The 20221-nt window shown below is 46.2% G+C and overlaps 1 protein-coding gene across 1 annotated transcript in view; it reads right to left on the bottom strand.

Moving 5' to 3' along the window:
* The window catches only part of LOC117507641 (inositol 1,4,5-trisphosphate receptor type 1-like), a 535403-nt gene that overhangs the window by 7324 nt on the left and 507858 nt on the right, over positions 1–20221 (bottom strand). The window contains exons 59-60 of the mRNA XM_034167459.1: positions 18682–18842; positions 6853–7014 (exon numbers count right to left, since the gene is read on the bottom strand). Of these exons, the coding sequence (XP_034023350.1) occupies positions 6853–7014; positions 18682–18842 (323 nt within the window). The remainder of the gene's footprint in view (positions 1–6852; positions 7015–18681; positions 18843–20221) is intronic.

Raw genomic sequence — 20221 nt, 5'->3', positions numbered from 1 at the left:
AGGAGATTGAGTTTTTTGTGACTCCTTCTACCTCCCGTGTGATTCTGGGGTTCCCCTGGATGTTGAAACACAATCCCCGGATTGATTGGCCGTCCGGGGTGGTGGTACAGTGGAGCGAAACCTGCCATCGGAGGTGTTTGGGATCCTCGGTTCCTCCCGGTTCCCAGGCGAAGGAGCAGGTCCAAGTACCCCCCAATCTGTCGGCGGTGCCGGTTGAGTACCACGATCTTGCTGACGTTTTTAGCAAGGATCGGGCACTCACTCTTCCCCCGCATCGTCCATATGATTGTGCCATCGATTTGTTGCCAGGCGTGGAGTTCCCGTCCAGCAGGCTGTACAACCTCTCCCGACCTGAGCGCAAATCAATGGAGACCTACATCCGGGACTCCTTAGCTGCCGGGCTGATCCATAACTCCACCTCTCCGATGGGAGCGGGTTTCTTTTTTGTGGGAAAAAAAGATGGCGGTCTTCGTCCATGCATTGATTATCGGGGGCTGAACGAGATCACGGTTCGCAACCGATACCCGTTGCCTTTGTTGGATTCAGTGTTCACCCCCCTGCATGGAGCCAAAATTTTCACAAAGTTGGATCTTAGGAACGCATACCACCTAGTTCGGATCCGGAAGGGAGACGAATGGAAGACGGCATTTAACACCCCGTTAGGTCATTTTGAGTACCTGGTCATGCCGTTCGGCCTCACTAACGCCCCCGCGACGTTCCAAGCTTTGGTTAATGACGTCTTGCGGGACTTCCTGCACCGATTCGTCTTCGTATATCTGGATGATATACTCATCTTTTCTCCGGACCCTGAGACCCATGTGCAGCATGTACGTCAGGTCCTGCAGCGGTTGTTGGAGAACCGGTTGTTTGTGAAGGGCGAGAAGTGTGAGTTTCACCGCACTTCTTTGTCCTTCCTGGGGTTTATCATCTCCTCCAACTCCGTCGCCCCGGATCCGGCCAAGGTCGCAACGGTGAGAGACTGGCCCCAACCGACAAGCCGTAGGAAGCTGCAACAGTTCCTCGGCTTCGCAAATTTCTACAGGAGGTTCATTAAGGGGTATAGTCAGGTTGTTAGCCCCCTGACGGCCCTGACCTCACCAAAAGTTCCCTTCACCTGGTCGGGTCGGTGCGAAGCCGCGTTTAGGGAGTTGAAACGCCGGTTCTCGACTGCACCGGTCTTGGTGCAGCCCGATCCTGGTCGCCAGTTCGTGGTTGAAGTGGACGCCTCTGACTCGGGGATAGGAGCCGTGCTATCCCAGAGCGGAGAAACCAATAAGGTTCTTCACCCGTGTGCCTATTTTTCCCGCAGGTTGACCCCAGCAGAGGGGAACTATGACGTGGGCAATCGAGAGCTCCTTGCGGTGAAAGAGGCCCTTGAGGAGTGGAGACACCTGCTGGAGGGAGCGTCAGTGCCTTTCACGGTTTTCACTGACCACCGGAACCTGGAGTATATCAGGACCGCCAAGCGACTGAACCCCAGGCAAGCCCGCTGGTCACTGTTTTTCAGCCGTTTTGACTTCCGGATCACCTATCGCCCCGGGACCAAAAACCAAAGATCGGATGCCCTGTCCCGGGTGCATGAACAGGAAGTCAAGACCGAGCTGTCGGATCCACCGGAACCCATTTTCCCGGAGTCCACTATCGTGGCTGCTCTGACCTGGGACGTGGAGAAGACCGTCCGGGAGGCCCTGGCACGGAGCCCGGATCCCGGAACAGGACCGACGAACAGATTATACGTCCCACCAGAGGCCAGGGCTGCTGTCCTGGACTTCTGTCACGGGTCCAAACTCTCCTGCCACCCAGGGGTGCGTAGGACTGTGGCAGTGGTCCGGCAGCGCTTCTGGTGGGCGTCCCTGGAGACTGATGTCTGGGCTTACATCCAGGCCTGCACCACCTGCGCCAGGGGCAAGGCTGACCACCAGAAGGCACAGGGACTTCTACAGCCACTTCCTGTGCCTCACCGCCCCTGGTCCCACATCGGTCTGGATTTTGTCACGGGCCTCCCACCGTCCCGGGGGCACACCAACATCCTCACGATAGTGGACCGTTTCTCCAAGGCGGCCCACTTCGTGCCCTCCCGAAGCTCCCGTCGGCCCAGGAGACGGCGGATCTTGTCGTCCGGCTGCATGGGATACCAACAGACATCGTTTCGGATCGCGGCCCCCAGTTCTCCTCGCAGGTGTGGAGAAGTTTCTGCCGGGAACTGGGGGCCACTGTAAGCCTCTCGTCTGGGTATCACCCGCAGACTAACGGACAGGTCGAACGGGCCAACCAGGAGTTGGAGCAGGCCCTCAGGTGCACGACCTCCGCACACCCGACGGCTTGGAGTGAACATCTGGCCTGGATCGAGTACGCTCATAACAGCCAGGTGTCCTCTGCCACCGGCCTCTCCCCATTGGAGGTGTGTCTGGGGTACCAGCCCCCTTTGTTTCCTGTGGTGGAGGGAGAGGTCGGTGTGCCCTCGGTCCAGGCCCACCTGCGGAGATGCCGTCGGGTGTGGCGCACCGCCCGTTCGGCCTTGTTGAGGGCCCGGACGAGGGCTAAAGCCCATGCAGACCGTCGACGGTCCCCGGCCCCTACTTACCAGCCCGGGCAGGAGGTGTGGCTTTCCACCAAGGACATTCCTCTCCAGGTCAAGTCCCCCAAATTGAAGGACCGCTTCATTGGACCCTTCCCCATCCTCAAGGTCCTCAGTCCTACGGATGGATGGAAAGACCGGATGGATCCGCAGTGAGGCCGGGAGTTGGAGCCTCACTGCGGATCCATCCGGTCTTTCATGTCTCCAGGGTAAAACCGCATCACACCTCACCCCTCTGTGCACCCGGTCCGGTGCCGCCTCCTGCTCGTATTATCGACGGGGAGCCGGCTTGGACAGTTCGCCGGCTTTTGGACGTCCGTCGAATGGGCCGGGGTTTCCAGTATTTGGTGGACTGGGAGGGGTATGGACCCGAAGAACGCTCCTGGGTGAAGAGGAGCTTCATCCTGGACCCGGCCCTCCTGGCCGATTTCTATCATCGCCACCCGGACAAGCCTGGTCGGGCGCCAGGAGGCGCCCGTTGAGGGGGGGGTCCTGTTGTGTGGGCTGCCAGAAGAGGAGGTACTGCTGGCCCACCACCAGAAGGCACCCTGCCTGAAGTGCGGGCTTCAGGCACGAGAGGGCGCTGCCGCCTCAGGAACAAGCCGTGGTGACAGCTGTCACCCACCATCCGTGACAGCTGTCACTAATCAACACATCTGGTATAAAAGCAGGAAGACACCTCCACCAAACTGCCGAGATATCATCTTCATCTGGAGGTAATATCCTCAGCCTTTTGTAAATCTGTTTATTGTGAGTGTTTGCAGGAGAACCGGTCGTTTTTGAGGAGGCTGTGCAAGGCGGCGCTCCTTTTCAGCTGAGACCGCTGCAACGCGCTGAGTGAGAGGTGGAGGTGGCATTCCCACCAGTGTTACTGGGTGGACACACCCACCCTTTGACTGTCTTTTTTGCTTTCTGCCAGCAGTACCAGATCCGACAAGCCGGGAAGGTGGCCACCTGGGGACTCCGGGACTTGGCGGCTCCAGTATTCCTCGGGTTCAGGTGGCGGTGGAAATCGTGTGGTTCCGGTTCGTTTCCAGACGGGCATCTCCTATCGTCGAGCCTGCCCACACGACACCTTTTATTAATTGACTGTTGCACATTCTGATTCTGCTGTGTTTGGTTGTGACATTCACACCAGTAAAGTGTTATAATTTGACTCCTTCCATTGTCCGTTCATTTACGCCCCCTGTTGTGGGTCCGTGTCACTACACTTTCCCAACAAATTTACTGTGTTAACGTATTTATAAATTGTTTAGGATCTTGTCATCACATAAACACCATTATTATTATTATCATCATCATTATTATTATCTGTATTATTATTTTATTTAATTATTACTCCAATTTTGTCATTTGATTTTTAAGGGGACCACAATGGAAATACAGTGAAGAAAATAAGTATTTGAACACCCTGGGGTTTTGCAAGTTCTCCCACTTAGAAATCATGGAGGGGTCTGAAATTTTCATCTTAGGTGCACATCCACTGTGAGAAACATAATCTAAAAAAAAAAAATCCGGAAATCACAATGTATGATTTTTTTTAAATAATTTATTTGTATGTTACTGCTGCAAATAAGTATTTGAACACCTACCAACCAGCAAGAATTCTGGCTCACACAGACCTGTTCATTTTACTTTAAGAAGCCCTCTTATTCTGCACTCTTTACCTGTATTAATTGCACCTGTTTGAACTTGTTACCTATATAAAAGACACCTGTTCGCACACTCAATCAATCACACTCCAACCTGTCCATCATAGCAAGACCAAAGAACTGTCTAAGGACACCAGGGACAAAACTGTAGACCTGCACAAGGCTGGGATGGACTACAGGACAACAGGCAAGCAGCTTGGTAGAAGACAACAACTGTTATGATTATTTATCAGAAAGTGGAAGAAACACAAGATGACTGTCAATTTCCCTCGGACTGGGATTCCATGCAAGATCTCACTTTGTGGGGTAAGGATGATTCTGAGAAAGCTCAGAACTACACAGGAGGACCTGGTCAATGACCTGAAGAGAGCTGGGACCACAGTCACAAAGATTACATTAGTAACATATGATGCTGTCAATCCTGCAGGGCAGCAAGGTCCCCCGGTTCAAGCCAGCACATGTCCAGGCCATTTGAAGTTCACCAGTGACCATCTGGATGATCCAGAGGAGGCATTGGAGAAGGTCATGTGGTCAGATGAGACCAGAATAGAGCTTTTTGGAATCAACTCCACTTACCATGTTTAGAGGATGAGAACAATCCCAAGAAAACCATCCCAACTGTGAAGCATGGCGGTGGAAACATCATACTCTGGGGGTGCTCTTCTGCAAAGGGGACAGGACGACTGCACCATATTGAAGGGAGGATGGATGGGTTCATGTATTGCGAGATTTTGGCAAACAACCTCCTTCCCTCAGTAAGAGCATTGAAGATGAGTCATGGCTGGGTCTTCCAGCATGACAATGACCCCAAACACACAGCCAGGGCAACTAAGGAGGGGCTCTGTAAGAAGCATTTCAAGGTCCTGGAGTGGCCTGGCCAGTCTCCAGACCTGAACTCAATAGAAAATCTTTGGAGGGAGCTGAAACTCCAAACCTGAAAGATCTAGAGAAGATCTGTATGGAGGAGTGGACCAAAATCCCTGCTGCAGTGTGTGAAAACCTGGTGAAAAACTACAGGAAACATTTGACCTCTGTAATTACAAACAAAGGCTACTGTACCAAATATTAACATTGATTTTCACAGGTGTTCAAATACTTATTTGCAGCAGTAACATACAAATAAATTATTAAAAAATCATACATTGTGATTTCCGGATTTTTTTTTTTTTTTTTTAGATTATGTCAGACCCCTCCATGATTTCTAAGTGGGAGAACTTGCAAAACCGCAGGGTGTTCAAATACTTATTTTTCTCACTGTAGTGTTTTCACTTTCTTGTGTCATCCATGCATTTTTAATGGATTTACAATTATACAATTACTTTTAATAAAAAAACGATTTACCGATCCTGGCTGGAATGGAGTGTGAGTCCAGAATGTTGTTAGCACGTTCATAGCTAGTTAATATCCATAGCTTCTCCAAAAATATTAGTCCTATCAAGGTTCTGATTTGGCAGAATTCATCCTTGACCCACAACACATAAGCATACTAAATGGCAAATGTCAGCTGTTCTCAGTTTCTCCATGATCAAACTTACACATGCACACACATATGCAGAGCTTTTTGTCTTTTTTGTATTCTGTCACAAGCAGGTGCTTCTAATTTTGGACACAAACAGAGACCGTGGTGGAAGACATCAATGGCAATACACTTCTCAATTATGGCACCAGCAACAAAACTAAACTTACAAAGTAAACTGACTAAACCAATTGAAAACACAATAAATCAATAACACTAACACCACTCTTGAGCTAACAACCACAATAACAACATTTAAACCTCAAAACTCCCATGATGCATTGCAGCACAATATTCATTGTTTACTGGTTAGCTAAAATTGCTAATTTTGCTCTATAAACTGCCCATTTTTTGCAGCATTCCTCTTTGACCCAAAACACATAAGCATAGCAAACAGCAAATGTCAGCTCTCCCCAGTTTCTCCATGATCAAAGCATTACACACACACACACACATACATACATTACACGTACACAGAGGCCACTTGGCTTTTAATATATAGATGATTAATAGTAGCATTTGCCATCACATACTGATGGGTAGTCAACACACTAGTGTAAAATAAATTACGAACCATTTCCAAGTTTTCTGTCTTCAATCTATGCAGAAATGTCCTCAAATTTGATGAAAAGTAGACATTACCTGACAAAAAAAATTACCATTTACTAAAAAAATAGCCAACCCATGTTTTTAATGGTAATATGAGTTGTGTGTAGGACTAAATAAAAAACAAGAAGTGTTTTCATGCTGACATGACCTTTTTGTCATCTTTGAGCATTTTGTGAAAGTGAATGTGTCCGACTCCTGTTGAAGCGACAGGCAGAGAGAGAGACAGACAGACAGACAGAGAGAGAGAGAGAGACCCATGTGACCTTATCAGGGCTCTAAGATTGGCTTTGAGGCAAAAATATTCTAGAACAAGGCTTGAAGTGAGAGGTGACCATATGCAGTTTCAGGAAGTGGTAAATGAAGTCTTTGTGGCATTACTTCACAGATTTACTAATAGAAACATGACAAAAAGCAGAGTTGGACATTTCGACTGACCTCAGAGAGTTAAGTCACAAAAAAGCAGAAAAAAACAATGTATGGTTTCACTTCAACCTAACCTGTTCTTTGAGGTCTGTCAGTTGGCCTGACAGGTTGGAAACCAGCTTCATGGTGGACTCCAGCTTCTCCTGAAGATTTCTGATCTCATTCTGTTCCCCATCTGCATCACTGCTGACCAGCGACATGGCCTGCATCCGGGGAAACCAGTCCAGATTGTGCTCCTGTTCAACATAAGTATACATGACAAGGCCAGCATTTCCAAAGCACACAAACAGTTTTATTAGTGTTGACATACAAAAAACATTCTTTATGGGTGTAATAACTCTGACACAAGCTGCATAAAATAAGTGAAATGGTAACAGGAACCAGTTATTTGGGGTCCAAGCCCAGGCTGGAAACCCTATTGTTTTCATTCCAATATTTATTCAGGGCCCAAGCCGGTGGGGCTGGGACTCTATGGACTGTGCACACGTTACCACTTTGACGTGTTCACTGGCTCAGGAGTTAGGTCACACCCATTTGTGCCAAGAAAGTTTTTTCACAAATTAGCAAAATATGTAAAACTGACTTTTTAAAGACAAAATCCAGACCATTGATCTGATAAGCACCAAACTTTGCACACAGTCTACTGGAAATCAGAAGCTTAAGTTATTTAAATGAGCTTAATGGTCCTAAATCTATCTGAAAACTCGACACAGGAAGTTTGACCTATCTTTACAACGGTAACTCCAGTCAAGATGAAACTCAGGATCCTGAATAGGAATAACACAGACATTTGATAAGGGAAATATTGGGGCAACTCTTACTTGAAATACAAAAGTAGATCATGATTGCTGAAATAGGGTGTGATGTATTAAGTTTTTAATTAAAAAAGTGGGAGGAGCTAACACCATTGAAGTTATCAAGCTGAAATTTTCAGGAATGATGAAGACAACCTTCCCCAGGTGGCACTATAATAAGTTAAATGTATTTTTAACCAAACCTCCAACACTGTAAATCACACATTCAATATTCACATACGAGGTCTATTAGAAAAGTATCCGACCTTATTATTTTTTTCAAAAACCATATGGATTTGAATCACGTGTGATTACATCAGACATGCTTGAACCCTCGTGGGCATGCGAGAGTTTTTTCACGCCTGTCGGTTACGTCATTCGCCTGTGGGCAGTCTTTGAGTGAGGAGTCGTCCACCCGCTCGTCGATTTTTTTCATTGTTTAGGAATGGCTCAGAGACTGTTGCTTTGTTTGATAAAAAATTTTTCAAAACTGTAAGGCACAACTGAGTGGACACCATTCAATAAATTCAGCTGGTTTTCGGTAAAAATTTTAACGGCTGATGAGAGATTTTGGTCTGGTAGTGTCGCTTTAACGACGGTCCACGGCGCCTGACGGCGATCTGCGCTTCGAGGTGGCAGCGTCTCGCCGTTTCAAGTTGAAAACTTCCACATTTCAGGCTCTGTTGACGCAGTAAGTCATCAGAGAACAGAGAACTTTCAGAAGAAGTCGGCATGAGGAGTTTATTCGGACATTCTCTCACATTCTCACGATGTCCTGGGTGAATTAAGCCTTAAATTAGGATGTTTTCAGCTCGAAACAGGCCGACGACAGCGCCTGGAAGCGCTGCAGGACGTCCCGCTCCGTGGGAAGTCCTTACACCGACAGAAACACCCCATAATCTCTCATCAGCCGTTAAACTTTTCACAGAAAACCAGCTTAATTTCTCGAATAGTGTCCACTCGGATATTCCTCACAGGTCCAGAAAAAATTTTGATAAAGCAACGCGTGCCGTCTCGAGCAGCGTGTGAAACAAAGGAATTCAGCCGAGAGGGCGGGACCATATCTCACTCAAGGCCTGCCCACAGGGAAATGACGTCACCGACACGCGTGAAAAAACTCACGCATGCGCACGAGGGTTCAAGCATGATTGGTGTAATCGCATGTCATTCAAATCCATATAGTTAAAAAAATAAATAAAAGGGTCGGTTTATTATCTAAGAGACCTCGTATTGCTTCATTCTTTGGATTGTGGCAAATCTTGTAATATAGACCACACCCATTTCTGTCATTGTTTTTAAAGGTGCTATATCATGCAAAATCAACTTTTTTTTTTGAGTTTTTTACCTTCTTACATGACTAATTCCTCATAAAAAGTACCCCCAAAGTGGTTTTTAGTTTCATTTATGCTTGTTTGAGCAATCCTGCTGGATCCAGCGGTCTTAGTCTTAGCCCCGCCCGGGGTAAAGAAAATGAGCCGATTGCCATCGGTGCGTCACAATGGTCGTGGACACACCCCTCAATGAAGTTATGGTCTGTCGCTCTGGTACAACAACACGCCCACTTTCTCAGCGTGAACTCCGCGAACACTTTACGCTCCGACGTGCAGTAGAAGCTGCCTTTTCACAAATCTTCTCGAGCTATTGTTTAGCTAACGTTATGTCTCATAGGCGAAAATGTGCCTTTGGTTGTGAAAGCTACAGGACTTTATTTAGCCCTCTCAAAGAAGATTCAACTCATCAGAAGTGGTTGAAATTCATCTCTGTAAGCCTGAAACAAACCAGTCAACTATCGGTGTGCGACTGTCACTTCACTGATGACTGCCTGGAAAACCTTGGCCAGTACCTAAGTGGATTTACGAATAGATTAACACTTAAAACGGGCGCCGTACCCACAATAAACCCGGATGCACAGACTGGGGCTGTAAGTAAAAAACGTTTTCTAATGGTATTGCCACTTATCCTCAATACCTGATAGAACGCATGGCTCCACAATACGGTCATTTAGTAAATTGTTGACAAACTGTCGTGGGCGGCGCTAAGCAGCGTGTGTACCGGCTCAGGCACGACGTCATGAAGTGGGCGGCACCCACACTGGGAGAAGGAGGGCTTTAGCCAAACTAAGCGTCTTTCTTCCGAGTATGAAAACGAAAGCCCCAAAACTACTAATTTTACACAACAAATGAGCAACTCCATTGTGCCAAAGGCAAGATAATATGATAAATAAGCACATAGTTGACTCTTGGGGGGTGAAAAAAGCATGATATAGCTCCTTTAAGCAAGTAATGCAACATGTGTAAAACCTGAAAAATCTCTCTCTCTCTCCCCAGGCCATCACTTTGATCGACACCAATCTTTGCATATGTTATCTATGGACCATTAGGAGCTTAAGTTATTAAAGTTATTAAGAGGAGCATGAAAGGTATCAGTCAAAACAGAGAGCTATATATTGTTGCTACAGTACCTCCTATAAACAAACTTTGTAAAATGACAGAGGAATGAGCAAAGGCTGTGTGCCAAATTCAGTAAACGTATGTCACTAGCGGGCACTGCAAATGCAAAAATAAATTTAAAAAAGGGGGCACAGAATTCCACAAAATTTACCTGGTATGATCAGGGATTATGTCTGAGTTTAACACTACAATTTGGTGATGATTGCATAAAGTGGGCATGCATCATTATGCAAATGACACTCTGAAATACCCCCCCCCCCCCCAAAAAAAATTCACAAATTAAGTAAAAATGTCACATTTTTACTACAGAGCTGAAATCTCCAGTGAATAAAGACCAAACTTTCATATACTGATACCTGTGGTCTATTCTGAAGTCCATTAATCTCACTCTCTCTCTCCCTCTCTCCCTCTCTCTCTCTCTCTCTCTCTCTCTCTCTCTCTCTCTCTCTCTCTCTCTATATATATATATATATATTTTTTTTTTTTTTTTTTTCCCCCCAAAACATGAAACATCATGGAGGGTGGCACAGTGACTTAATGGTTACCACTGTTGCCTCATAGCAAGAAGGTCATGGGATCGCTTCCCGCCCTTTCTGTTGGAGTTTGCATGTTCTTCTAGTGTGTGCGTGGGCTCCCTCCAGCTGCTCCGGCTTCCTCCCACATACAAAGACATGCATGTGAGGTGAAATGGAAACTTCAAATCGACCATAGGTGTGCGTACAGTTGTGTGTTTGTCTGCCTATACGAGGTCTGTTAGAAAAGTATCCGACCTTATTATTTTTTTAAAAAACCATATGGATTTGAATCACGTGTGATTGCGTCAGACAAGCTTGAACCCTCATGCGCGACATTTTTTCATGCCTGTCGGTTGCGTCATTCGCCTGTGAGCAGACTGAGTGAGGTGTGGTCCACCCCTCTCGTCTATTTTTTATTGCGAATTGCAATTTTTATTGCAATGTCTGAACGATTTGGAGCTTTGCTGCATCAATTTTTTTCCAGAAACTGTGAGAGACCTCCAGGTGGACACCGTTCGAAAAATTAATATAGCTTTCAGGGACGATTTTATGGGGATTAAACAGATTACGGGGTGTTACTGCCGCTTTAAGGACGGCCCACAACTGCTGAGCGCGCGGCGCGCTCCCAGCCCCCATCAACAGGCTGACGCCCCACTGGAACAACCAGATCATTTCTAACGTGAAAGCTTTGTTGATCCGGGACCTCGTCTGACTTTCACAAAAAGGCAGAAGATGTGGACATCAGCACTTTTTCCGGCACATTCCACCGTTACAGGAGTTTTTTTCATGGAAAGAAAAGCGGAGGGACGCGCTACGGCTCCGTTCATTACGCGGGACAAAACCACCTCAGGACAGCTTTCAGGTGGATTTCAGACGGATTCCGGTTGCTTTACAGTCGTGTGAATATCCAATTGTGCATGAGCTGGACATGCCAGAACATGTCCCGTGAGGCTTCATCACGGCGTTGCTTTGCGCCGAGCGGCTGCACCGCGACACGCGGTGGAGCAGCTTCTCTTTCCATGACAAAAACTCCTGTAACAGTGAAATGTGCCGTTCATTTTTAAACTGGACGCTGTCTTGATCCGGTATGTCATCTGACTAGCACAGGAATTGTGAAAAGACGTGGACATCAGCACTTTTCCGGCACATTAAGACAAACGTGCAGAGGAGTTCCGCGCGTCGCCGCGGTGCAGCTGCTCGGCGCAAAGCAACGCCATGATGTTCTGGCATGTCCAGCTCATGCACAATCACAATCGGATATTCACACGACTGGAAAGCAACCGGAATCTGTCTGAAATCCACCTGAAAGCTGTCCTGTGAGACCAACACCAGGGTGGTTTTGTCCCGCGTAATGAACAGCTCCGTGGTGCGTCCCTCCGCTTTTCTTTCCATGAAAAAAACTCCTGTAATGGTGGAATGTGCCGGAGGTCTCTCACAGTTTCTGGAAAAAAATTGATGCAGCAAAGCTCCAAATCGTTCAGACATTTATTCGCAATAAAAAATAGACAAGAGGGGTGGACCACACCTCACTCAAAGCCTGCTCACAGTTGAATGACGCAACCGACAGGCATGAAAAAACTCACGCATGCGCACGAGGGTTCAAGCTTGTCTGACGCAATCACACGTGATTCAAATCCATATGGTTTTTAAAAAAAATAATAAGGTCGGATACTTTTCTAACAGACCTCGTATGTGGCCCTGTGATAGACTGGCGTCCTGTCCAGGATGTACGCCACCTCTCGCTCTACAACTGCCGGGACAGGCTCCAGCTCTTCCCCACCCACCCGTGACCCTTAACTGGAGTAAGAGAGTATAGAAAATGGATGGATGGATGAAACATCATGTTAAAATTAATATATTTCTATGTATTACAGCAAATACCACCAAAGTTGACAGACTAGCATCCCTGTGGAGGTTGGGGTTATTGAACCAAAATAGGTAATGTTCAAGGCTTTCATTGCTCAAGCTGCAGCAGGGAGCTGTGGACTGAAGGTCTTAGGTGCCTCAAGGGGTGGCAACCCTCGACCATCGTAGTGGACACCGGTGGTCAGCGAAGCCGGTCGACCGAAGGAGTCCTTCCGGGATATGTTATCTCAGAGGACTCTGGAAGTAATTGCAAGGGAGGCAAAGCAGCAGGCGTGGAAGGAGTTCGGAGTAAGTATGGAGAATGACTTTTAGTCGGCACCAAGGTGCTTCTGGACCACCACGCAGCTCCTCAGGAAATGAAAATGGGGAACCATCCAAGCTGTATACAGTAATGATGGAGGAGGTAATCGGGTGATGGAAGGAGCACTTTGAAGAACACCTGCATCAGATTGGAGCGCCCTTTGAAGTAAAGGCAGGGCTGGAAGATGATGGGGGAATCATCATCAATTTCCCCAGTGGAAGTCACTGAGGTAGTCAAATAACTCCGCAGTGGCAAAGCCCCGATGGTTGATGAGATCCGTCCAGGAATGCTGAAGGCTCTGGGTGTGGAGGGACTGGCATGGATGAGACAACTGTTCAACGTCGCGTTGAGGTCTGGGACAGTGCCTAATGCTGCGTTTACACATAACGACGACAAGTCACAAATGCCACAAAGTACACATTCTTGGCCGCTGATCACGAATGTGATGATTCGAGGCAGAGGCGTCAGGAGTTCTCAGGAACTGCTGCAACCTGTTACCACACATTACAATTAATGGCACATGTTGCTGGAGAATTATCAGGAACCATTACGCACGGTTAAGAATAGTGTTCCGCGTTGTTGCTCGTTGTTGCACACTATTGCGCGTAACAGTGCATCATTAAGTTCTGTCACATTGTGAACGAGGTGAATTGCCTCCACACACACACACACCCATATTCATCCAACCGAATTCAGATCGCTCCAGTTCTTCAGAAGAACTTTGTGACTGCATGCGTAGTTGGGCTCTGTGCCATGGAGTGGTGCAGACAGGAGGAGGAGGACGGACAGAGCCAGATGTGTGGCTTCATGCGGCTCTCATCTCGCGCATTTTCCCAAACATCAGGCACATGCAGCAGGTGGAACACGTGCAGGAGCGCGCTGAAGAGCACTGAAATGAGACTTTTAGCCGACTTGGTGTCAGCAATCAAACTGAATGCGGTGCAGCAGGGTTTAATTGTGCGCACCTGGAGGAGGTGCAGAGATGTCTGGCTGCACGTGAGGCTCCTCTCGCTCCTCTGGTTGCTCAGACTGTTCTCCTGCTCATCGGTTACAACAGCAGGTGGAACACCTGCAGGAACGTCCTGAGGAGCTTCAGCAGGAACTGTGGAACGACACTTGGAGCCGAGTTTAATTGTGCACACGTGACAGAAAACTGATTCGTCGTGGCGTGCAGTGAAATGTGACGCCGTGTTACAAGTCGTGTCAAAACTTGACAGTTTCCGTGTCACTTCGTAATAACGCGTGACAGTTTGGGCTCCAAGAACCATCACAGGAACCACTACGAATGTTGTCACGTTCTATTAAGGATCACTACTCATCAAGACGGATCAATACGCTCAGTTGCGACCTCCACAATGGTGAGACGAAATGAGGGTGGTGTGTGACATTCGTGGAAGATTTTTTGACAGCCAAAAACATGCTCCACGAATATCAAGACTATCACGCACCAACACGCACTATTAAGAAATCTATTCAGATGCGTTAAGTCACATTAAGAATGTCAGGAATGTGTCACGAATGACAGAAAAATGACATTCGTAATGCGTCTTGGTTATGTGTAAATGCACCTTAAAGACTGGCAAACTGGGGTGATGGTCTCCATATTTAAAAAAGAGGACCAGAGAGTGTCTGCCAACTACAGGGGCATCACACTATTCAGCCTCCCTGGTAAAGTCTACTCTAGGGTGCTGGAAAGGTGGGTTCGGCTGCTAGTCGAACCTTGGATTGAAGAGGAACAATGCAGGTTCCGTCCTGGCCATGGAACAACCAACCAGCTCTTCACTCTTACAAGGATCCTGGAGGGAGCCTGGGAGTATGCCCATCCAGTCTACATGTGTTTCACAGACTTGGAGAGGACATATGATCAGCAACCCTGGGAGATACTGTGAAAGGTCCTGCAGGCGTATGGAGTACTGACAAAGTGAGAGCTGTGTTCGGGTCCTTGGCAGTAAGTCAGACTTGTTTCCGGTGGGGCTCGGCCTCCACCAGGGTTGCGCCTTTTCATCAAACCTGTTTGTGATATTCATGGACAGGATATCGAGGCATAGCTGGGAGGGAGGAGGGTCTTTAGTTTAGAGGGCTCAGGGTCTCATCACTGATTTTTGCAGATGAAGTGGTCCTGTTGGATTCATTGGCCTGTGTCCTCCAACACTCACTGGGTTGGTTCACAGCTGACTGTTGTCTATTACTGTTTGTTGTATTATTATTCACTTTTGTGTATGAGTTTTTAAGTAAAACATAAATTACCATGTTTATTAAATAAATTCGATTTTTTTAATTAAATTGGACCTGGTCAATTTAACTATTATACGAGCGAAGTGCCACGGCGCGAAGCTCGCTCATGGTACACTGTGTCCCAAACAGGAACTGCCAAATTTTCAGTTCACCATGAAAAAGGAAATGTCAAATGTTGAACACTTCCTGGATCGACACTTCTTGGATTAACAGACAAGATCTTTTTTTTTTTTGGCTCTTGCTTGCCTCTACTGGTGGTTGGCTCTCACTGCGGTATTGTATCACTTCCTGTTCCGGAGCACAGCGGTGTTTTGCTGTATCTGTTAGCTGTTTAATCTGCGCAGTTAGATTGATGTAGTTACCTAGATAACGATTTGTTTCACAGTGTAATCTTCACATGCCTTAACTAAAGCACTCCCTCTGCTGAATCACCTCTAAATTATTTACACATTATTCACTTTGTGTGTTTTTAGGAATCCGCTAGCTTAGCGCAGCTACTAGCTCTTAGCCGGTTTAGCATGGCGGCTTCTCCTGTCTCTCCCGCACTTTTCTGCTCTGGGTGTGAAATGTTTAGTTATTCCTCGGCCTCCTTTAGCAGTAATGGTACTTGTAATAAGTGTAGCTTATTCATAGCTTTGGAGGCCAGGCTGGGCGAATTGGAGACTCGGCTCCGCACCGTGGAAAATTCTACAGCTAGCCAGGCCCCTGTAGTCGGTGCGGACCAAGGTAGCTTAGCCGCCGTTAGTTTCCCTCTGGCAGATCCCGAGCAGCCGGGAAAGCAGGCCGACTGGGTGACTGTGAGGAGGAAGCGTAGCCCTAAACAGAAGCCCCGTGTACACCGCCAACCCATTCACATTTCTAACCGTTTTTCCCCATTCGGCGACACACCCGCCGAGGATCAAACTCTGGTTATTGGCGACTCTGTTTTGAGAGTTAGCGACACCAGCAACCATAGTCAATTGTCTTCTGGGGGCCAGAGCAGGCGACATTGAAGGAAATTTGAAACTGCTGGCTAAGGCTAAGCGTAAATTTGGTAAGATTGTAATTCACGTCGGCAGTAATGACACCCGGTTACGCCAATCGGAGGTCACTAAAATTAACATTGAATCGGTGTGTAACTTTGCAAAAACAGTGTCGGACTCTGCAGTTTTCTCTGGGCCCCTCCCCAATCGGACCGGGAGTGACATGTTTAGCCGCATGTTCTCCTTGAATTGCTGGCTGTCTGAGTGGTGTCCAAAAAATGAGGTGGGCTTCATAGATAATTGGCAAAGCTTCTGGGGAAAACCTGGTCTTGTTAGGAGAGACGGCATCCATCCCACTTTGGATGGAGCAGCTCTCATTTCTAGAAATCTGGCCAATTTTCTTAAATCCTCCAAACCGTGACTATCCAGGGTTGGGACCAGGAAGCAGAGTTGTAGTCTTACACACCTCTCTGCAGCTTCTCTCCCCCTGCCATCCCCTCATTACCCCATCCCCGTAGAGATGGTGCCTGCTCCCAGACTACCAATAACCAGCAAAAATCTATTTAAGCAGTCTCCAATTCGCCCAGCCTGGCCTCCAAAGCTACGAATAAGCTACACTTATTACAAGTACCATTAGTGCTAAAGGAGGCCGAGGAATAACTAAACATTTCACACCCAGAGCAGAAAAGTGCGGGAGAGACAGGAGAAGCCGCCATGCTAAACCGGCTAAGAGCTAGTAGCTGCACTAAACTAGCGGATTCCTAAAAACACGCAAAGTGAATAGCATGTAAATAATTTAGAGGTGATTCAGCAGAGGGAGTGCTTTAGTTAAGGCACGTGAAGATTACACTGTGAAACAAATCGTTATCTAGGTAACTAGATCAATCTAACTGCGCAGATTAAACAGCTAACAGATACAGCAAAACACCGCTGTGCTCCGGAACAGGAAGTGATACAATACCGCAGTGAGAACCAACCACCAGTAGAGGCAAGCAAGATCAGGGAGACAGACACCCTCTCTACTTTTAAGATTAGGCTTAAAACTTTCCTTTTTGCTAAAGCTTATAGTTAGGGCTGGATCAGGTGACCCTGAACCATCCCTTAGTTATGCTGCTATAGACTTAGACTGCTGGGGGGTTCCCATGATGCACTGAGTGTTTCTTTCTCTTTTTGCTCTGTATGCACCACTCTGCATTTAATCATTAGTGATTGATCTCTGCTCCCCTCCACAGCATGTCTTTTTCCTGGTTCTCTCCCTCAGCCCCAACCAGTCCCAGCAGAAGACTGCCCCTCCCTGAGCCTGGTTCTGCTGGAGGTTTCTTCCTGTTAAAAGGGAGTTTTTCCTTCCCAATGTCGCCAAGTGCTTGCTCACAGGGGGTCGTTTTGACCGTTGGGGTTTTTATGTAATTATTGTATGGCCTTGCCTTACAATATAAAGCGCCTTGGGGCAACTGGTTGTTGTGATTTGGCGCTATATAAATAAAATTGATTGAAGATCTTGTGAAATCTCACGGGAACTCAGTGGCAAGTTCACAATGAAACAGAAAGCCAAATTTTGAGTCCACAGTGAAATAGGAAATGTCAAATGTTTAACACTTCCTGGATTGACAGACAAGATGTCATGGAATCTTGCGGGAACTCAGTGGCACGTTCACACTGAAACAGGTAGTGCCAAATTTTGAGTCCAAAGTGAAGCAGGAAATGTTAAAAGTTGAACACTTCCTGGATTGACACTTCCTGCACTGACAGTAGATGAGATCCTGTGGAATCTCACGAGAATACAATGGCAAGTTCACACTGAAACAGGAAGTGCCAAATTTTGAGTGCACAGTGAAACATGAAATGTCAAACATTGAACACTTCCTGGCATGGATGGAGCTAGAGCAGAGGCCAGGTTTGCACTGGACTCCCCTGAATTCTGATTGGACACAGATAACTGACATGTCACGGCACATGCAAAAAAAAAAACAGAAAAAAAAAAAGCTGCATTTTGAAGATTTTTAGCAATGCATATGCTCCCCAGAAGAAATTTTACTTAAAAAAAGTTTGAAGGACCTAAATGACATGGTGAGGATTCTTTTTTCCAGGCATGTGATAATGCAAATAAAGAAAATGCTTAAACTGGCAGGGTAAGAGAGCCATAGTTTGGGGGGTCTGGGAGTAAAGCCCCCCAAAGCAGAAGATTTTAGCCATTGGTTATTCTCCCAGCATATTTACTGTAAATAAAGTGTGACGGACCTGAATGAGATGGCAAGGACTCTTTTTCCATTCATGTGAGAATGCAAATAAACAAGTGGCAGGGGGTTAAAAGGGCCGAAGATTTTTAGACATGCTAATGCTCTCCAGAAGCATTTATTGAAATGTCTGAAGGATTTAATGAAAAGTCTGAAGGACCTAAATGACATGGTGAGATGCTGAAGACCTTCACTCGTTCTAGTGCTTGGAATGAATACGAGGTAATGTAGACTAGGCCTTACATCAAGGGGTGGGCAAAAGTGTCCCATGTAGGGAGGTGCAGGTTTCCCTTACTACTGATTATACCTCAGCAGGTTAATTCACAGATGATCAGAACTTTAAGTTGAGAAGGGGAGCTCATCAGCAAAACCACTTGCTAAGTGCAATGAAAACCTGCACTGTGTCAAGCCCTTGCTGCCCACCCCTGCCTTAGATGAAGAGAGGAGCAAATACATGCATTATCTTCAGGTAGGTATAAGAGTGTAAGTTGAATGAATTTGTGATTTTATCAATGAAAATACACATGTGCACGACAAAATTCTCACCCTGATCATTTCGGCCACGTAGCTCTCTGGGCCAGTGTACTCCGTTGAATCCTTCACCTTCACCAGGACAATGAAGAACAGGTAGTGCCACATGTTGTGCTCAATTTTGATATGCTCTTCAAAGGTAACAGTCTTATTGTCAAACTTGTCTCTCTCCAAGCCTGCCAATAAAATTAAATGACACACAAATATTCAAAATATTACTCAGTGTTCTTTTGCAAACACCCAGAAATACATTTGGTGCCAAAACAACAAAAACATCATTGTTTTGGTGACCTGATAAGGTCTTAGTCTATATTTTTCTTATGTTATTTTGATTTCAACGTTGTTTCGTTTTGGTTCCTGTTTGCACTGTCAGTAGTACAGGACACTGGGGCCATGTCCTTCCAGGCAGAACCTCTTCTGCTCCTGCCTGGAATACAGTGGAGGAACCTTCTGCTCCCGGTGGCTCTTTGTCATCTACGTTCCTCATCTTCATTCACCAAGCAGCACCAGGACAACCACAGCTCCCCCAGCAGGATGTCAAACAGAGAACAAAGCAGAAATCAATCAACCAAAGTAACCAGTTCACCATCCAAAAGGACCATTTCCACACCTGTAAACAAGGAGCTAACGGACAAACTGCTAACATGTCCAAAGACAATAGGACAATATTGCCATCGAATAGGTTGTGATGAGACTGAACACTTCTCCACCAGGCAATGATTCAACTAAGTTAATTAAAAGATAATAATAATAATAATAATAATAATAATGCATTTTATTTATAGGCACCTTTCTCAGCACTCAAGGACACCACACAGGAATAAAAACAAATAACAATAAAAAATAAACTAAAATAGATAATAATAAAAAAAACATTAAAATTAGGCAGTGCAATTTGTCAGATAGAGGAAGCCGTCTTAAACAGATGGGTTTTGAGTTTGGATTGAAAAGTGACAGAGAGTTTACATGCATTTCTGAGGACAGGTGGTGAGACAGCCGGGGGGGCAGTCAAGTGAAGGAAGAGGAAGATCTGAGGGTGCGAGGGAGAGCGGCCACATCAAGGAGGTCAGACAGATATGATGGTTTTAAAGATAAACAAATGAGTCTTTAATCTGTATTTAAATAATTTCATTTTATTTCACTGGGCAGACTATTCCATGGAAAAGGCACAAGACAAAAATGACTCTGACCTCCTGAATTCTTTATCTTTGTATCTCAGTAATCCTGTAATGCCAGTAATCCCATAGGGGGTGCTCGGCGCTGCCCTTCCAGATGTGGAGGGGAGAAATTATAAAATATATATATTTTTAAAAAAGTATTATCAATGTCAGTGTTACTTAATAATATGTGCCTACATGTAATCGAAATTATTAAAACAACATTTCCACCAACTGACTCTCATTCAACAGTACATTTCCACCAACAGAATGTATCATTTGTCTTTTTGGGCGATCACTCAAAGAGCCCCGTGAAGTGCAGCAAAATGACCAATTGTGTATGGTTGCTAAGGAAAATATAAAATAATTAATATTTGGTGAATCAGCATCACCAAATT

The sequence above is a fragment of the Thalassophryne amazonica genome, chromosome 3, assembly GCF_902500255.1.
Source record: "Thalassophryne amazonica chromosome 3, fThaAma1.1, whole genome shotgun sequence".
NCBI classification, from domain to species: Eukaryota; Metazoa; Chordata; class Actinopteri; order Batrachoidiformes; family Batrachoididae; genus Thalassophryne; species Thalassophryne amazonica.
The sequence above is the reverse complement of the archived record's forward strand: the minus strand, read 5'-3'. Positions and strand labels throughout refer to the sequence as shown.